The sequence below is a fragment of the Colobus angolensis genome, unplaced genomic scaffold (assembly GCF_000951035.1).
Source record: "Colobus angolensis palliatus isolate OR3802 unplaced genomic scaffold, Cang.pa_1.0 Scaffold213, whole genome shotgun sequence".
Classification (NCBI taxonomy): Eukaryota; Metazoa; Chordata; class Mammalia; order Primates; family Cercopithecidae; genus Colobus; species Colobus angolensis.
This window is the reverse complement of record NW_012115300.1, coordinates 2355339-2371423: the sequence shown is the minus strand read 5'-3', so window position 1 is coordinate 2371423 and position 16085 is coordinate 2355339. Positions and strand designations below refer to the sequence as shown.

Sequence of the window (16085 nt, the reverse complement as noted above, 5' to 3'; positions counted from 1 at the left end):
AGTGTTAGTAAGTTCAAAGGTAATAGGGGACTGCAGTAAGAGAGCAGAAAAAATTAAAGAGGAATGGATGAATTCAAGAGACACTTAAAGGCAGTATCATTAGGGTTAGTGACTGGATTTCGACTGGGCAGAGGAGAAAGAGGAGCAAAAGGTGCCTGAGAATTTCAAGCTGGGTCTTTGGGAGAATCACCCGTGATCAGTTCTAGGGAAGTCAGGGATGGAAGCTCAGTTTGGGTGAGTGGTATGAGCTAGATGTATTTGGACTGAGCCATCAGAAATCACATTTAGGAGCAAAGCAGAGAAGCCATCCAAAGCAACAGAAAAAGAACAGCCAGTTTTGGGAAGAGAAAAGCCAGCAAGTTCAAGCACAGAGCAGAGGGGAAGAGATTCAGAGAGAGTGACTTTCCAGGTGCTGCAAAGGCCTCGAAGAGAGTGAGGCCTGAGAAAGGTGACGGGCGGTTAGACGAAAGCAATGTGGCATACTGAGCATCTTCTAGTACCAGTGAAATGGGAGAGGCAGAATCCAGATTTCAAGGGCAATAAAGCACATAAATAGCTATACATAATATAGCTATGTAATGTAGGCTATTGTATACAAGAGTCTACAACTTCTGTTTCTAGGAAGGAGAGAATTAATATGATTAGCTGGTGGAGGCAGCAGCAATATAATTTCATTTATGTTATGGTATTCCTATTCTTACTTAACGTATTCCTGCCCAGTTCTTTATGTGTAACTGTGAGGTTGAACATTTATTACTTGGCAGGTGAAGTAAAAAAACACATTATTCTTGTACCATTTTGTCCTGTTCTTTGGGATGAATTCTTCTCTACTCCTTGGATAAAATGCAGGGAAAAATCCCATCATTTTTATGGTTACTCTTTGGTAACAAAAGGTCCTGTCACGTTTGGTTACTTTCATACACGCAAATGGTCTACATTCAGTGATTAATATGTCCAGTCTAATAAAATAAAATGCTCCCTTCTCCAGCTTGGGTCTTCTTTGGTCTGGATGCCTGCCTCCGACTCACTAGGCTGCCTTTGACTCCTCCAGATTGAATTGGGTGGAGGAAAGAGAAGTAAGGGTAACAAAATTCTCATCTGATGTATAAGGATGGGTCATGTGAACTTGCTAATATTTGTCCTACAAAAATGGCAATTTAATAGTTCAATGTAATACTGTTGTCATCTGCATCAGACCTCTCTGGGAGGTCAATGGAAAAACTAACATTTTTTCTTTTTAAAACTCCTTTCTGTATTCCTAGGAGGACCCTTAAGATTGCTGGGAGGTCTTTCATCCTAAGTACCCTGGATGCTTTTGAATCTGTCTCCTCCAAATGGCAGCTCATAACTCATTCTTTAGCTCCTGGGCATCTAGATCACACATCTCCAGCTTCCCTCTTCTGAGGGCTTGCCTTATTCCTACTAAGGCTGTTTTGATCAGGAGAGAGAGCAGTCCCATGCTGACTTGCTCTTTTGGCATGTCTAGTTGAGGGAAGATGCTCATGCTTTCTCTGATCCTCAACACTCAGGAGATGCAGACCACTTCTAGCATAGCACACTCTTAGCTCGACACTGTCAGCACCAATATTATACCCTTTAGAGTTTTCAGGTGTGTCAAGAGCCTACTCACTGACAGCGTGAGGATGCTCCCAGGGACACATACCCGGTTGTCTGCATTGTCTATGGAAGACCCTTTCCCTAGGGCTTGAAATGAGGGCCAAGCAACTCTACCTGATGCCCCAGGGTGGAGCGTGTGCCACTCCTAGTTCATTGAAAGCTCTCTCCTGAAATTCCCTTCTAGTTTTATTTTTATCGTGACCTTTCCACCTTGGTGATGGGTTAAAAGTTACAAAACCAGTTTTAGGAAACCTCCTTTGCAAGTGCTACATGGTAGTCCTTCACCTGTGGAAGGTGGACATAGTTGACATCTATTGTCTTGGGGGACAAATGCAAAACTGAGTCTGACATAGTTCCCTTTTAACCTCCCGTTATGTGCAGATTTCACAAATTCAGTGCCTTTCTTAATCTTTAAGTGAAAGGTACATCCAGACACTGGAGAGTAGCGCTAAAACAAACTATTAGGGAACTGAAATGACCATAAAAGAACATAATGAACAAGCAGAAATAATCCAACCAGCACCTTAGTTTTGATTCTGGCATTGCTTTTTCCTCCAGAAGCAAGAGTTGAAAGAAATTGACCTGCATTTTAAAATGTATTTTTTAATGGTCAAGGAATATGCTATATTTCTTCAAATTTGTTAAAAATAGAAACTCAAGAGTTGGATGGCATCATGGTTAGGGAAAAAAATTCTGTAACTGAAATAGATGGTTTTAGTAATTCACGTGTCTCAATTTGTATTCTAGGCATAGCATACTTCTTAAAAGGGTGGTAAAAATAATGTGTTTTCTCTTTCTAACTTCATTTGTCTAATTTCTGTAACATACACCCTCACAATGAATTACGAACTCAGGGACAAGAGGTAGAGAAATTACAGAGGTTGCTAAGAATACCTGCTGACTCTTATTTTCTACTTCTGCTTTAGAAGTTATTTAGAAAATCTAATCAAGACAGGCTTACATCCAGTAGAAACAGAGAGTGAATACATGTGCTTCGGAGCAGGTTTTTAGGAGAGAGCTTTCCTCATGGAACTGTGACCATATTGGGGAAAGAAGAGCTCAGAAGACATGAGTTATGCTTCTCTTGCCTGGGGAGGTGTTTGCTTAAAAGACATGTTGCCCAAGTATTTAAGCCTTCAGGTTAGCCTTTTTCCAATTGTTGGCAGAGTGAATGAGCATAAACTATATTTGATGAACTACAGTTAACACAAATACTCATTTTGAAGCAGATAAAATTATTTCAAAACTGAAGGAAAATTGTTTAGTAAGAGAAACTTGTACTTCTTACAAAAGGACTGGATTTTTTGCTCCATGTTTTTAGTAAAGTTTAGTAAAATTTTGTTTAGTTCAGCTAGAATGAACAGAACAGTTTGGGAATACATTTTATTCTTTTTTTAAACTAGAGGTTAGCAAACCCTGGCAGAAAAACCAAATGTAGCCTGATACCTGTTTTTTGTAAATAAAGATTTATTGGAACATAGTTGTGCTTGTTTGTTTACAAATTGTCTCTGGCTACATTTGCATTGCAACAGCATTGTTAAGTAGTTGGGACAGAGACCATATGGCCTGCAAAGCCTAAAATATTTACTATCCTGCTCTTTACAGAAAAAGTTTGCAGATCCCTGTTCTAGATTAATGAAAGTACTCAGTATCGGTGTTTTTGTGGTTATATATGGCATAAATGGCTGTTAATTCTCTGAATTATTATTAATTTTAAATATTTCAGTATCTTTTGTATTTGATTATATATTTCATTAAAACAACTCAATCAATTCTGAAAATTGGTATGGCCTGTTTGCCTAAAGGACAATACACTGGACATTACAAAACTCATTTCTGCTTTTCAAATCCCTTGGACAGTAAAATAATTTATTTGTTGATTTGCATTTTACCACTTATAAACACCTTGGGAAGACATTGTGTAGTAGAAAGCATGCTGTCAGCATTCACTTACAAAATGTTTTCTAGATTTATTGGAACAATTAAAAATGTCAGTGAAAAGAAAAACTTTTCTTCCTTTGTGTTCTTCGGTTTTCTATGATGGCTGGATGCTTCCACTCCTTGGGGCGTTCATGTTCCTTCCACGTAAAGGGCAGAGAGTTAAGGTTACTCTGTGGATCATTCGCCTCTTCAGGGTTGTTTGATCCTTCTCAAGAGAAGATTATTTTAACGTGTTGCAGGAGATGCTGCCTGATAACTGAGGCTGATTTATTGAGTACTGTAAGAACCAGACTGGGGACAAGAATTGACTCATTTATTAATTTATACTTATGTTTATTTAACAAACGTTGAAGGCATGCTTTACCAGGTTCTGTGCTCTCAAGGATTTCATAGTCTCTTACAGGAGATGGACAGGAAGCAAGGGATTATCGTATATTGTGTTAGGCAAGATGATTGAGTTATAGACAGGATATTATAGGAGAGAAGGGGCATCTAACCCACCATGGGGAGAGGGCAATCAAGAAAAGCTATTTGAAAGAGGCTAAATCCAGATCAATAAATCCAGGACATTCTGTCAGAAATTCAGGTGGAGATGTCTAGCAGGTGGATTTGAGTCTCAATCTGGGATAGAGATAAGGATTTAGGTGTCTTTATGCTAGAAATGGCAGTTAAAACCCTGAGAGCTGATGAGAGCCTGAAGAGTGGGAAGAGGGCTCAGCATGGGAAAGGCCAACATTTAAGGATCAGAAACAGGTGCATAAAGGAAACAAGGAAGGGGTCAGAGAGATATTTAGGAGTACCAAGAGAACAAAAGACAAGAGTGTTTAGAGACTGAGTGAGGGGATGGAGATGGTCAATGGAAAGATGGAAAATCCAGGACTGATCAGGGACTGGCAGTGTAGGAGGAGGAGGGGAGATGGAATTCATTTCAAATATAATCTAATGTAAACTACTTGTGTGTTAAACAAATGATGACCTAAAACTTAGTTTCAGGCTGTTGTTTTAAGTAGGCTCAAATAAGTAAGTTGATTTCCTATATTTGTAAAAGCCAATAATTTTTATTTAATCAAACACACATTTATTGAGCACTTATTTTGTACTAGGTTGGCACCCCAAGGGATAAACTATGAGGGATACAAAAATGATCAAAAAATGAAGTAGCAATATTTAAGCGAAGCCCTGGAAAATGGGGAGGGATGGAAGTACATGTAAGTCAAGAATAGGCAAGAGTTAGAGCAAAAACACGGTGCATGAAACCCCAGGACCCTGTCAGTCTTGAATTATCGTTCTTGACTATGTCTGTCTCCACCACTAGACCCTCTAATGCTGAGGACTGTGATTTATAGAGCCTCAGATGGTGTTTTGCATGTCGTATTTACTCAGTTAATGTTTGCTATATGAATGAAACTTGAGAAACGGAAACATCGTAGTTGTTACTTATTCCATAGTCTTGCCTGTGCTGGCCTCAGTAATAAAGCAAAAACTAACTTAAAGACTAGCATTACTATGTTCATCAGGAAAACAGATAATAGGTAAATTACCTTCTTGATTTGACTTTTGAGAATGACATGTTAGAACTTATAAATGAATCAAATACATGTAATTGATAATGTTATTATATGATATGAAACAATTTGAGATGGAAACCACAAATATGAAATTCCTTAAGACTTTGATCAAAACAACACAATTTCTTGAGATTTCCTTTTCTTTTTTTAAATTTTTATTTTTCAACAACAGCTAACCAAAGATGGGATCTTCTTTACATGACAATGTTGAAGTCAATTTATACACAATTTATTTGTTAGCATGTTAGTGATTATATTTGTTTTATATTTTGAAGTGAGCTATGGCCTTCTTTTAGGACTAAAAAATAACTTCTTGGTGTACAGATGCTTTAGATTAACCAAGGGTACTTGTTAACAAAAGCTATTATTTTATAGCTACATCTCAATGTTTGAATTGATAAATTTGGGAATTAAATTTACAATACAAATTTCATTAGTGGAATTACATAGCCAGTTTGGAGAGGTTCTATTTATTGTGCTACCTTGATTTAGAATGAACGATTTAGAAATATGAAGAGTTGACTGGGCATGGTGGCTCACGCCTGTAATCCTAGCACTTTAGGAGGCCGAGGTGGGCAGATTGCTTGAGCTCAGGAGTTTGAGACCAGCCTGGGCAACATGGCAAAATCCCATCTCTACTAAAGAAAAAAAAAACAACAAAAAACATTAGCGGGGCTTGGTGACTCACCGCTGTAGTCCCAGCTAGTTGGTGGGCTGAGGCAGGAGAATCACTTGAGTCCAGGAGGTTGAGGCTGCAGTGAGCCATGTTTGTGCCACTGCACTCCAGTCTAGGTGACAAAGTGAGACTCAAAAAACAAAAACAGAAGAAGAAATATGAAGAGTTAGATAAATGATACGGTAATAGCCCACATGCTTTCTTGTTGATTGTGGAAAAGGAAATAATTAGCAGTATCTATTATAACAGCATAGGATATATTGATTTAAGGATTATAGTAGAAAATAATTCAAGGAATTGGAAAGGTAAAGCATGTTGTTCCATGAAGATTTTCCATCCTTAATTATTTATAAGTATTTGAGTTATGTGCAACTTCACTTTCTCCATTAATTTTTGATAGTGATATCCAAAACAAATCTGAAGTTATTTGTTAGTTTGACCTGTGTTATCCTTGCTTCATAAATTCCTGAATTATCTAGTTTAATCTAGTTCTTATTTCACAAATGATGGAAGTCAGATTAAGCAGTTTGTTTAGATGACCTGCAATGAATTATAAAGATAGGTCACCTTTTTATGCTAACGGGTTGGCAAGAAAAATTCCTGAAATTTTACAGGCTTCATGCTGCAGTTGTCTACAAATGCACTTCCATAAATGAAAATAAACAGGTTTGTTCATTGTATCATTATAAATGTAATTGAAAAATTAATTTTCTAAATTGTCTTATGCAAGTAAGCAAAATAAATAAAAACTCTTATATTTTCTTGTCTTTTTTTTTCCCCCCTGCCCAATAGGACCAGACATATTATCAATCATTTCAGGTTTCAGAATATGGTAAGAGTTCCTCAACCTACTTTGGAAGAAAAAAGCATTTGTTACTTTCAGCAGAGATTAGAGAAATTTTTAAGAGATGTGTTATTTGAAGTAAAAATATCAATGGAATTAAAATTCTGGTGTTTTTTATAGGCCTAAACATTTTTTTTCCTTTGCAAAATTTCTAAAATCTCATTATACAGAAAAAAGTAGAAAAAAATCACTTGTAGTTGTATTATGCTAGTCTTATGCACAACGTGATTTTTCTATTTTTCTACTTCGTCGTGATCATAAAATATTTAAAATGTTGCACTTAAAAATACTTAACAAATTCTCTTCCATATTTTTCATTTGATTGGCATTGGTAAAGATGGTCTGTTTTTCAGGTAAATCCTTTTCTTGCAGGTGCCATACTTACAATATCAGTTAGAAACCCATAGATAAAAACAGTGGAACCCATCTATTTTGTTGGTGAATGGAGAGGAATGAGAGATGAGAGTGAAAGCATAGGATCTTAGTATTAGTTATAATTTGAATAGTTATTTTGAGGTTACACATGGAGTTCTTCATTTGATTTGAGCTTCTTTTCGAGATTAGGTTTTATTTAGGCAGTAGAAATTATAATATACTGGTAGTAATATCTCAGGCTCTGTGGGCCATATGTGTCTGTCATTACTACTCAACTTTGCCTTGGTAGGATGAAAGCAGCCAAAGATAATGTGTACATGATGGGTGCTGTGATGCAATAAACTTCATTTTATGGGCATGAAAATTTGAATTTCATATAATTTTCATATGTCATGAAATATTCTTCTTTTGATTTTTTCCAACCAGTTAAAAATTGTAAAAAATGTTCTTGGTTCATGCTGGTCATAGTTTGCTGAAGTCTGATCTGTAACTGTGCTCTCCACTAGCGGGGCCACTTGCCATGTGTGGCTGTTGAGCACTTCAAATGTGGCTAGTCCAAATGGAGACACCAGATGTCAAAGACTTAGTACAAGAAAAATGAAAGCAAGAAATATAGTTCATTAATAACCATTTTTAAATTTTGATTATTTGTTGAAATGATAATCTTTTAGATATATGGGGTTAAGTAAAATATAAAAATTAATTTCACCTGCTTATTTTTACTTTTAAAATTTGGCTACTAGAAATGAAAAATTACACATATGGCTCCCATTTTATGTCTTTTAGATAGCCCTGATCTAGAAGAATAAATCATAGGGGACCAACATTTTTATAGGCTATCTTTATATCCTATTGTGGTGGTATACTGGGTGGTTGTATGTTGTTGCATGAGGTATAGTGGAGGTGGGGAATTGATTGCAAACCTGTGATGTTTGAGGAAGAGGCATTTGGAATTCCTTGGTGGTGGGGGTTGGGGGGTTCATAGTTGACTCGTGACTTTTTTGGTCTCCCTGTCCTAGACTGGTCTAGAGTTTAGGAGTGTCTTGGTACATTCAGGGCCGTTAGCCTTGATTGGAGCTGAAGGTCTGCCCTATATTGTTGACCTTTTGGTTTTTTTGATACTTCTCTTATGTTAATTGAATGGTGAGGTGACTTGTTATGAGAGTGACTTGTTTCTTTGGTCAGAGAACTATAGAAAAAAAGTTTTATAGACTGGAAAGAAACACACATTTTTTACTCTGGTGGAGTGATTTGTATCAATTGTAGTATTAGTACTTATAAAATAGTTTATACCTTTATTATTATTATTATTATTTTTTGAGACGAAGTCTCACTGTGTCACTCAGGCTGGAGTGCAGTGGCATGATCTCAGCTCACTGCAACCACTGCCTCCTGGGTTCAAGCAATTCTCCTGCCTCAGCCTCCTGAGTAGCTGGGATTACCGGTGCGCACCACCATGCCCAGCAATTTTTGTATTTTTCGTAGAGACAGGATTTCACCTTGTTGGCCAGGCTGGTCTCAAACTCCTGACCTCAGGTGATCCACCTGCCTCAGCCTCCCAGAGTGCTAGGATTATAGGCAAGAGCCACTGCTCCCAGCCTCATACCTTAATTATATAAAGCTGACCAAACTAGGGATTTCTAGTTTTGGGTGAAACAAAGGGCTTTTCATCTGTCTTAACATGTATTTGGATTCTAATGAATTTAAGTTCAAATAGTACAAATTATCAACTCCTTCAGAACAATTTTATTTTTCATTTTGTTCAGTGGAAGATGACAGTGAAGTAGATTCTTTAAAAGATTTACCCTTGCTTTTCTTTTCCAGTATTACCAAAATTTGAAGTGACTTTGCAGACACCATTATACTGTTCTATGAATTCTAAGCATTTAAACGGTACCATCGCGGCAAAGTAAGTGTCATTTTTCTTTTGATATGACTCGAAACCATTATAAGACTGTTTGACCAAAAGCTGATTATATACTTCAGAATATTTGGGTAATTTTTGCTTATTAAAATACCTTAGTGGACAGTAAACGACTATTTCTAATAAATAATTAAGCCTGGGACAGATCTCCACATTTCTCTGCATCCATCGCTCTGCTTGCAAGCTGACCCAGTCCTAAAATGTTTCCCATAGACTAGTGTCTTTCTTAGACTTATTAAGGGATTTATATTATAGATAGCACTTTTTTTTTCAGATGACATGGAATTGAGGTAACTTATCTTTACTTAAATTCTGTTTTTTTCCACTGATAATGGAGATAGAGCTCTTGGGGGAGAGAATATGTTGCCTTATTACAATTAACAGATGAGTAAATAATCCACATTTATCCATTACGTCCCATCGTATGAACACAGAGACTTCCGACCCACCTAACACAACAGATCTATGGTTACTGTCATGATTTTGACTCACTGTGTTGAACAACGCGTGGCATTTTGTTTTGCTGAGGCAAAAAGCGTCGTCAGAGTTCCAGACTAATGGTTCTCTGAAGTGCAGGCTGGGATTGCCCTCAAGTAATTCAAGGACTCTTCTCTTGTAGCTTGAGAGTGAAGTTCAGATTCTTTAGTTTATTTTGCAGGGCTCTTTTCTGGATTCACGTCTTTTGAAACATTCCACCTTTCTCTACTCCAGCCCATTCTCTACTGTCCCAAACTCTATTCTCACATTTTACTTTAGCTTCTAAAAATGTAAAATGCTTTTTTCTAATAGGTCATTACATAGGTAATTTCAAGGCTTACTACTCGTCCCCAACCCTCCTTATAGCCCTCATAACACTAGTCACACAGTGCTGCTGTTTGCTCCTCCACCTTTCTGAAGGTGGCTCTATGTCTTATGTACTGCAGCACCTTGGTGCCTACTACAGTGCCAGCTGTGGAGTAGGTATCCAATATATAGCTACTGAAAGAACAAATAGACCAGGCACAGTGGCTCACACCTGTAATGCCAGCACTTTGGGAGGCTGAGGAGGGTGGATCACTTGAGATCAGGAGTTTGACGCCAGCCTGGCCAACATGGCAAAACTCCATCTCTACTAAAAATACAAAAATTAGCTGGGTGTGGTGGCACACTCCCAGCTACTCGGGAGGGTAAGGCATGAGAATTGCTTGAACCTGGGAGGCAGAGGTTGCAGTGAGCCAAGATTGTACCATTGCACTTCAGCCTGGGTGATGGAGACTGTCTCAAAAAAAAAAAAAAAAAAAAGGAAAGAACAAATAGATAAGGAGCATGACCCTTAAGATTTCAGCTCTAAGCTGTATGTAGCACAGCAAAGGTCTTCATACCAAATCAAAAGCCAGGTATTTGGAGTTCTGTGGATATAGGAAAAAAGAAATTCAGTTTCTCCTATATTCGCATTCAACAATCAACACAGAAGACTTCTGTGACTTCTGGTCAGGAAGAAGTGATTTCTCCCCACCAAAACCCAATCAATCAGTTCTGCAGGGGACACCAGGGGGTCTCCTCTAGTTCAATTCAAGCCTGACACTATCTACTGGGAGACAGCATCAGATCACAGATGACAACTTGCTCCAAGACTGCCCCCCCTCCAGATGCCACTCACAAGTAATAGATTGTCACCTGTACTTCTGACTGATTGGCTATAAATCGGAGTTGCCACCTTCTCTTTGGGTTTGACTAATTTGCTGGAGCTGCTCACAGGACTCAGGAAGACACTTTGCTGGCTTATTGCAAAGGATGTTACAATAGATAGAGATGAAGAGCTGGAAGATATGCATTGGGCGAGGCATGTGGGAAACAACACGGAGCTTCCATGCCCTTTCTGAGCACGCTGTTCTCCAGGAACCTCCATGTTTTCAGGTCTCTGGAAGTTCTCCAAAGCCTGTCCTTTTGGGTTTTTATGTTTTCTTTTTCTTTTTTTCATTTACCACTGATCAGAAGGGAAGGTATTATTTTATAATCTTTTTGTCCTTTTTCGTGCTATGGCTGCTTTCAGAGAAAAAAATTCCTTGTTTTGTTGATGATACTATCCTAGAATATTTTGATTTATTTTATTTTATTTTTTTAAGCGATGAAGCCTCACTCTCTCACAGGCTGGAGTGCAGTGGTGCAGTCATAGCTCACTGCATCCCTGAACACCTGGGCTCAAGCGCTCTTCCCACCTCAGCCTCCCAAGTAGCTAGGACTACAGGTGCGAGCCACCATGTCTGGCTAATTTTTTTTTCCTTTATAGAGATGGGGTCTTGCCATTTTCTCCAGGCTGGTCTTGAACTCCTGGCTTCACACGATACTATTGCCTTGGTCTCCTAAAGTGCTGGGACTACCGGCATGTTCCACCACTCCTGGCCTGATTTGCTTTTTAAAAATTAGTCAAGCTTTTATTTTCTGAGTGATTAACTTATCCCAAATGCTTCCAGGTTCTATTTGGGACAATAATTGTATCTTTGTTTCACAATTATTACAGCCAGCTTGGTGTTTGGAAAACTAAATCTGTTTCACATTAAAATCAAAATTAAAATTTTTGTGTCTGAGAGTACTTTAAATTATATTTGGATTTTAAAGATCCTTTTACTATCATGTGATATAACTCTGTTAAAATACAATATCCTGGCATTCTAGTTTTGCTTTTATTTAATCTTTAGCACGATACAAGTAGAGTCAGGTTTTGAAGACTCTTGAATGAATGAATTTGATGCTAAGGTTGCTAACCAGGGTTTCCACTGACTTTACTGATTTTGTTTGGAAGTGTGCGGCATTGGAACGTGGATTTGTTTTTTCTTCTTAGTTTGGAATATGCTATATTTTAAGATTTGCTTTTGAGTTGAGTTGATCCAGATGAGGGGCTGTTTCTGTGTTCAGTTAATGGATTCAGGAAGCAGCTGTTTACTGCTATGATTTATAGACTGCCAAGCAAAATTGACTTCCGTGTCTGGCTCAGCATTTCACAATAGAGATAGAAGCAACCCAGGAAATGTCCTTAAAAAAGGCTTTCTGGCAGTAAAATGTATTGCCTCTTCTTCACATGAAAAGACTTTCCAATAATGAGAGAGGATAAAATTAATACATAGAAAGAAAAGTAGCAGAGAATGATACTTGACTCAGGAAGCTAAGTTTGGACTGGGTGAGGTGGCTCGTTCCTATAATCCCAGCACTTTGGGAGGCCAGAGTGGGTGGATCACTTGAGATTAGGAGTTTGAAAACAGCCTGGCAAATATGGTGAAACTCCATTTCTACTGAAAATACAAAAATTAGCAGGGTGTAGTGGCAGATGCCTGTAATCCCAAGTGCTTGGGAGGCTGAGGCACGAGAATCGATTGAACCCGGGAGGCAGAGGTTGCAGTAAGCTGAGATCATGCCATTGCACTCCAGCCTGGGTGACAGAGTGAGACTCTGTCTCAAAAAATAAAATAAAATAAAATTCGCTGGACGTGGTGGTGTGCGCTTGTCATCCCAGCTACTCAGGAGGCTGAGGCAGGAGAATCTCTTCAATCCTGGAGGAGGAGGTTGCAGTAAGCCGAGATCATGCCACAGCACCCCAGCCTGGGTGACAGGGTGAGAGTGTGTCTCAAACAAACAAGCAAAATAAAACAAAAACAAAAACCAGAAACTAAGTTTGGTACTATGGATTTTAAAAATTATTCTTATTTTAAATTTTTCTGCAAAAAATCAATTTTTGACAGCCATGAACACATTTGGTGCTCCAGAATCTATGGTCTAATAAACCTTCCTGGCTAATATCGGAGCATACAGTAATAGACCATGGTGATTGCACTATCAGCTGACATTTAAAAATCTTTTAAAGCTGCAAAGTTTCTTGGGCATGCAGTTAATGGGCCAGTCCAGATTTCTAGGAGTGAAAGATTTATGTAATCTTTAAAAAATCTTTGGGCAGGAGACTGTCACTCCCAATTATGATCAGGTTTTTTCTGGAGTCTTTCAGATGGTCAGAGGTTGGGCAGAGTGTGTTTTAAGAACTGTTTTAAGGTACTATAGTTAAAAGTCTTCCCATTTTGGAAGCTTAATTTCAAGGATCACCTTTTATTATTTGTTTAGTTTTTGAGATGGAGTCTCACTCTGTTGCCCAGGCTGGAGTGCAGTGGCACGATCTTGGTTGTGGCCTCCGCCTCTTGGGTTCAAACAATTCTCTGCCTCAACTTCCCGAATAGCTGGGATTATAGGCACCCACCACCATGCCTGGCTGATTTTTTTGTGTTTTTAGTAGAAATGGGGTTTCACCATCTTGACCAGGTTGGTCTTGAACTCCTGACCTCATGATCCACCTGCCTCAGCCTCCCAAAGTGCTGGGATTACAGGTATGAGCCACTGTGCTCATCCAGGATCACCATTTATTAAATACGTTTTTTGTTGGTTTTAGTTTAAAAAATTATAGTAGTAGTATGTTTTTAATGTAATTTTTTCTTTTTTAAATTTTCTTTTTTTAGTGTTTTGCCATCCCATAATGTTTTATTTATTTATTTATTTATTTATTTATTTATTTATTTATTTATTTTGAGACAGAGTCTCGTTGTGTCACCCAGGCTGGAGTGCAGTGATACAATCTCAGCTCACTGCAACCTCCACCTCCTGGGTTCAAGCAGTTCTGCCTCAGCCTCCAAAGTAGCTGGGACTACAGGCGCCTGCCACCATGCTCCGCTAATTTTTGTATTTTTAGTAGAGACGGGGTTTCACTATTGCCAGGCTGGTCTTGAACTCCTGACCTCGTGATCTGCCCGCCTCGGCCTCCCAAAGTGCTGGGATTACTGGCATGAGCCACCAGGCCCAGCCCAATGTAATTTTTAAAAAAATGTTGGATTGTTAATGTATGCTATTGAAAGTAGTATTTGTATTGTGTTCTGACAATATCAAGTTGATACATAAAAAGACTATGTTTATAATTATTCAGGTATACATATGGGAAGCCAGTGAAAGGAGACGTCACACTTACATTTTTACCTTTATCCTTTTGGGGAAAGAAGAAAAATATTACAAAAACATTTAAGGTAACTTTTGCAGACATTTTATAACTTGTGATGGGTAAAATATGTGTATTTTTTCTAGAAATAAGATTTAGTATTGACTTAACAAAAAGTTAAGTGTAAGAAAATCAAGAGTTTTCCAGCACTGAACAAGTGAAAATTTACGCAATTATAGTGATTAAAATGGTACTAGAGCTAACATATTTTGTGACTTAGTTTGAGTTTTATTTCTAAAATTTGAATTGCTAAAATGATAATACTGAACTTTTAAACAAAACAGATAAATGGATCTGTAAACTTCTCTTTTAATGATGAAGAGATGAAAAGTATAATGGATTCTTCAAATGGACTTTCTGAACACCTGGATCTAGCTTCCCCTGGACCAGTAGAAATTTTAGCCACAGTGACAGAATCACTTACAGGTTTGTAGACTTTAAAGTGAAGGTAAAACCATTTATGTGACACTGCTTTATCATCTTTCTTATTGTAACTGGCACTTTCATTTGGGAGCATCACTGGCTTTCTAAGATGCTATTTAATGTTGAGATTGTTATGACTGTTAGTCTAAGTTGCAGGATGATTTTATAATGGGGGACCTTATTTTCTATGGAAGTCACTACTTCAACCACATGTGATAGCTGTTTGTAATTTTTTTTTTTTTCCATTTCTACTCTTTCCCCCTGAAAACTACATGGAAAGGCTTACATTTTCAGCTGGTTACCTTCTTTTTAAAATCACTGAAATCTCAGCTGCTTCTACACAGTTTTCACTTTTAATATGCAAATAAAGTTTAGTTTCTTGGACCTTTCTGTTACTATTTCAACAGCGTTAGCCAATCCCCGAAAGAGCAAAAGACTATTCTTTCATTGGCCTTAATTTGCTGCTGTTGTACATGTCACTGTGGTAGAATGGCAGCAATGGTGCTTAGAAGAATCCATAGAGAACATAATAGAACTGTGTGGTGCTTGTAGTGTCAAAGCCAATACGGGAATGAGGCTTATGTGCTCTGATATTTTAAACCCGTTTGGCAATAGGTTAGATGGAGAGATTTGGTGGATAGAAGCTTTCGGTGAAACATTACTTCTGCTTTCTAAATTGTGCAATTTCCGAAAAAGGTATTGCAAGAAATGCAAGCACTAATGTGTTCTTCAAGCAACATGATTACATCATTGAATTTTTTGATTATACTACAGTCTTGAAGCCATCTCTCAACTTCACAGCCACTGTAAGTTCGTATATTTATTTCCAGTCCATAGCAGTAAGTTCAGCTTAATGAAATAGAATGGGAAATAATATTTTCAATGCTTTTCCAAAAATTTAAGCCAAAAAGTATATAACTTTGTCTCTTTAGATATGGGGGGGCATGTAGATTTGTTTCCAAATGACCTTTGTCTATTTTTTCTAAAAAGTAGTTTTCAACAATAAAAATATGTTTTTGAAAATGTATTTTTTATAAGCAATTTAAATTAGATGTGGATTGCTACACTGAAGCTTTTATTAATTAATTGAAATAATTAGATGGTAGTCAAAAATTTCAATTTCGGTTTGGTTTTTATAATGATTATAGTTCTAGCAAAGATGTTACATTAAAAATTATCAACAAATTTCATTTTTTTGAGATAATGTTGAATTAACACATTAATTGTGTGAATTTTGACAATGAGCAAGGCGTGGTGTTGGGCAGGGCTATGGAGCTAAGAAGGGCTCAATCTCTACCCTCAGGTTCACAGTTTTTGTGATGGTGACAGGAAAATATATACATAACTGTAACTCATGGCAGATTAAGATTAGTGTTACAAATTAATTTCTGTAGGGATTTAAAGCAGGGGTTGGAAAACATTTTCTGCAAAGGGCTAGATAGTAAATATTTTCAGCTTTGTGGCCATTCAGTCTTTGTCACAGCTACTCAGCTCTGCCATTGTATGGTGAAAGCACCCAGAGCGAATTTATAAATAATTGAGAGTGGAATGTGTTCCAGTAAAACTTTATTTACAAACATACTAGATTGGACTATCAGCTTGCAGTAGTTGGCTGACCTCTGATTTAAAGAAAGGAGGAGGCAGGCTGGATGCGGTGGCTCACTCCTGTAATCCCAGCACTTTGGGAGGCTGAGGCAGGTGGATCACCT

The 16085-nt window shown here is 37.7% G+C and overlaps 1 protein-coding gene across 1 annotated transcript in view; it reads left to right on the top strand.

The window, feature by feature from the left end:
* CD109 (CD109 molecule) overlaps positions 1-16085 on the top strand; it is a 147645-nt gene that overhangs the window by 58478 nt on the left and 73082 nt on the right. The window contains exons 6-10 of the mRNA XM_011942956.1: positions 6595-6634; positions 8846-8930; positions 13885-13981; positions 14238-14379; positions 15073-15182. Of these exons, the coding sequence (XP_011798346.1) occupies positions 6595-6634; positions 8846-8930; positions 13885-13981; positions 14238-14379; positions 15073-15182 (474 nt within the window). The remainder of the gene's footprint in view (positions 1-6594; positions 6635-8845; positions 8931-13884; positions 13982-14237; positions 14380-15072; positions 15183-16085) is intronic.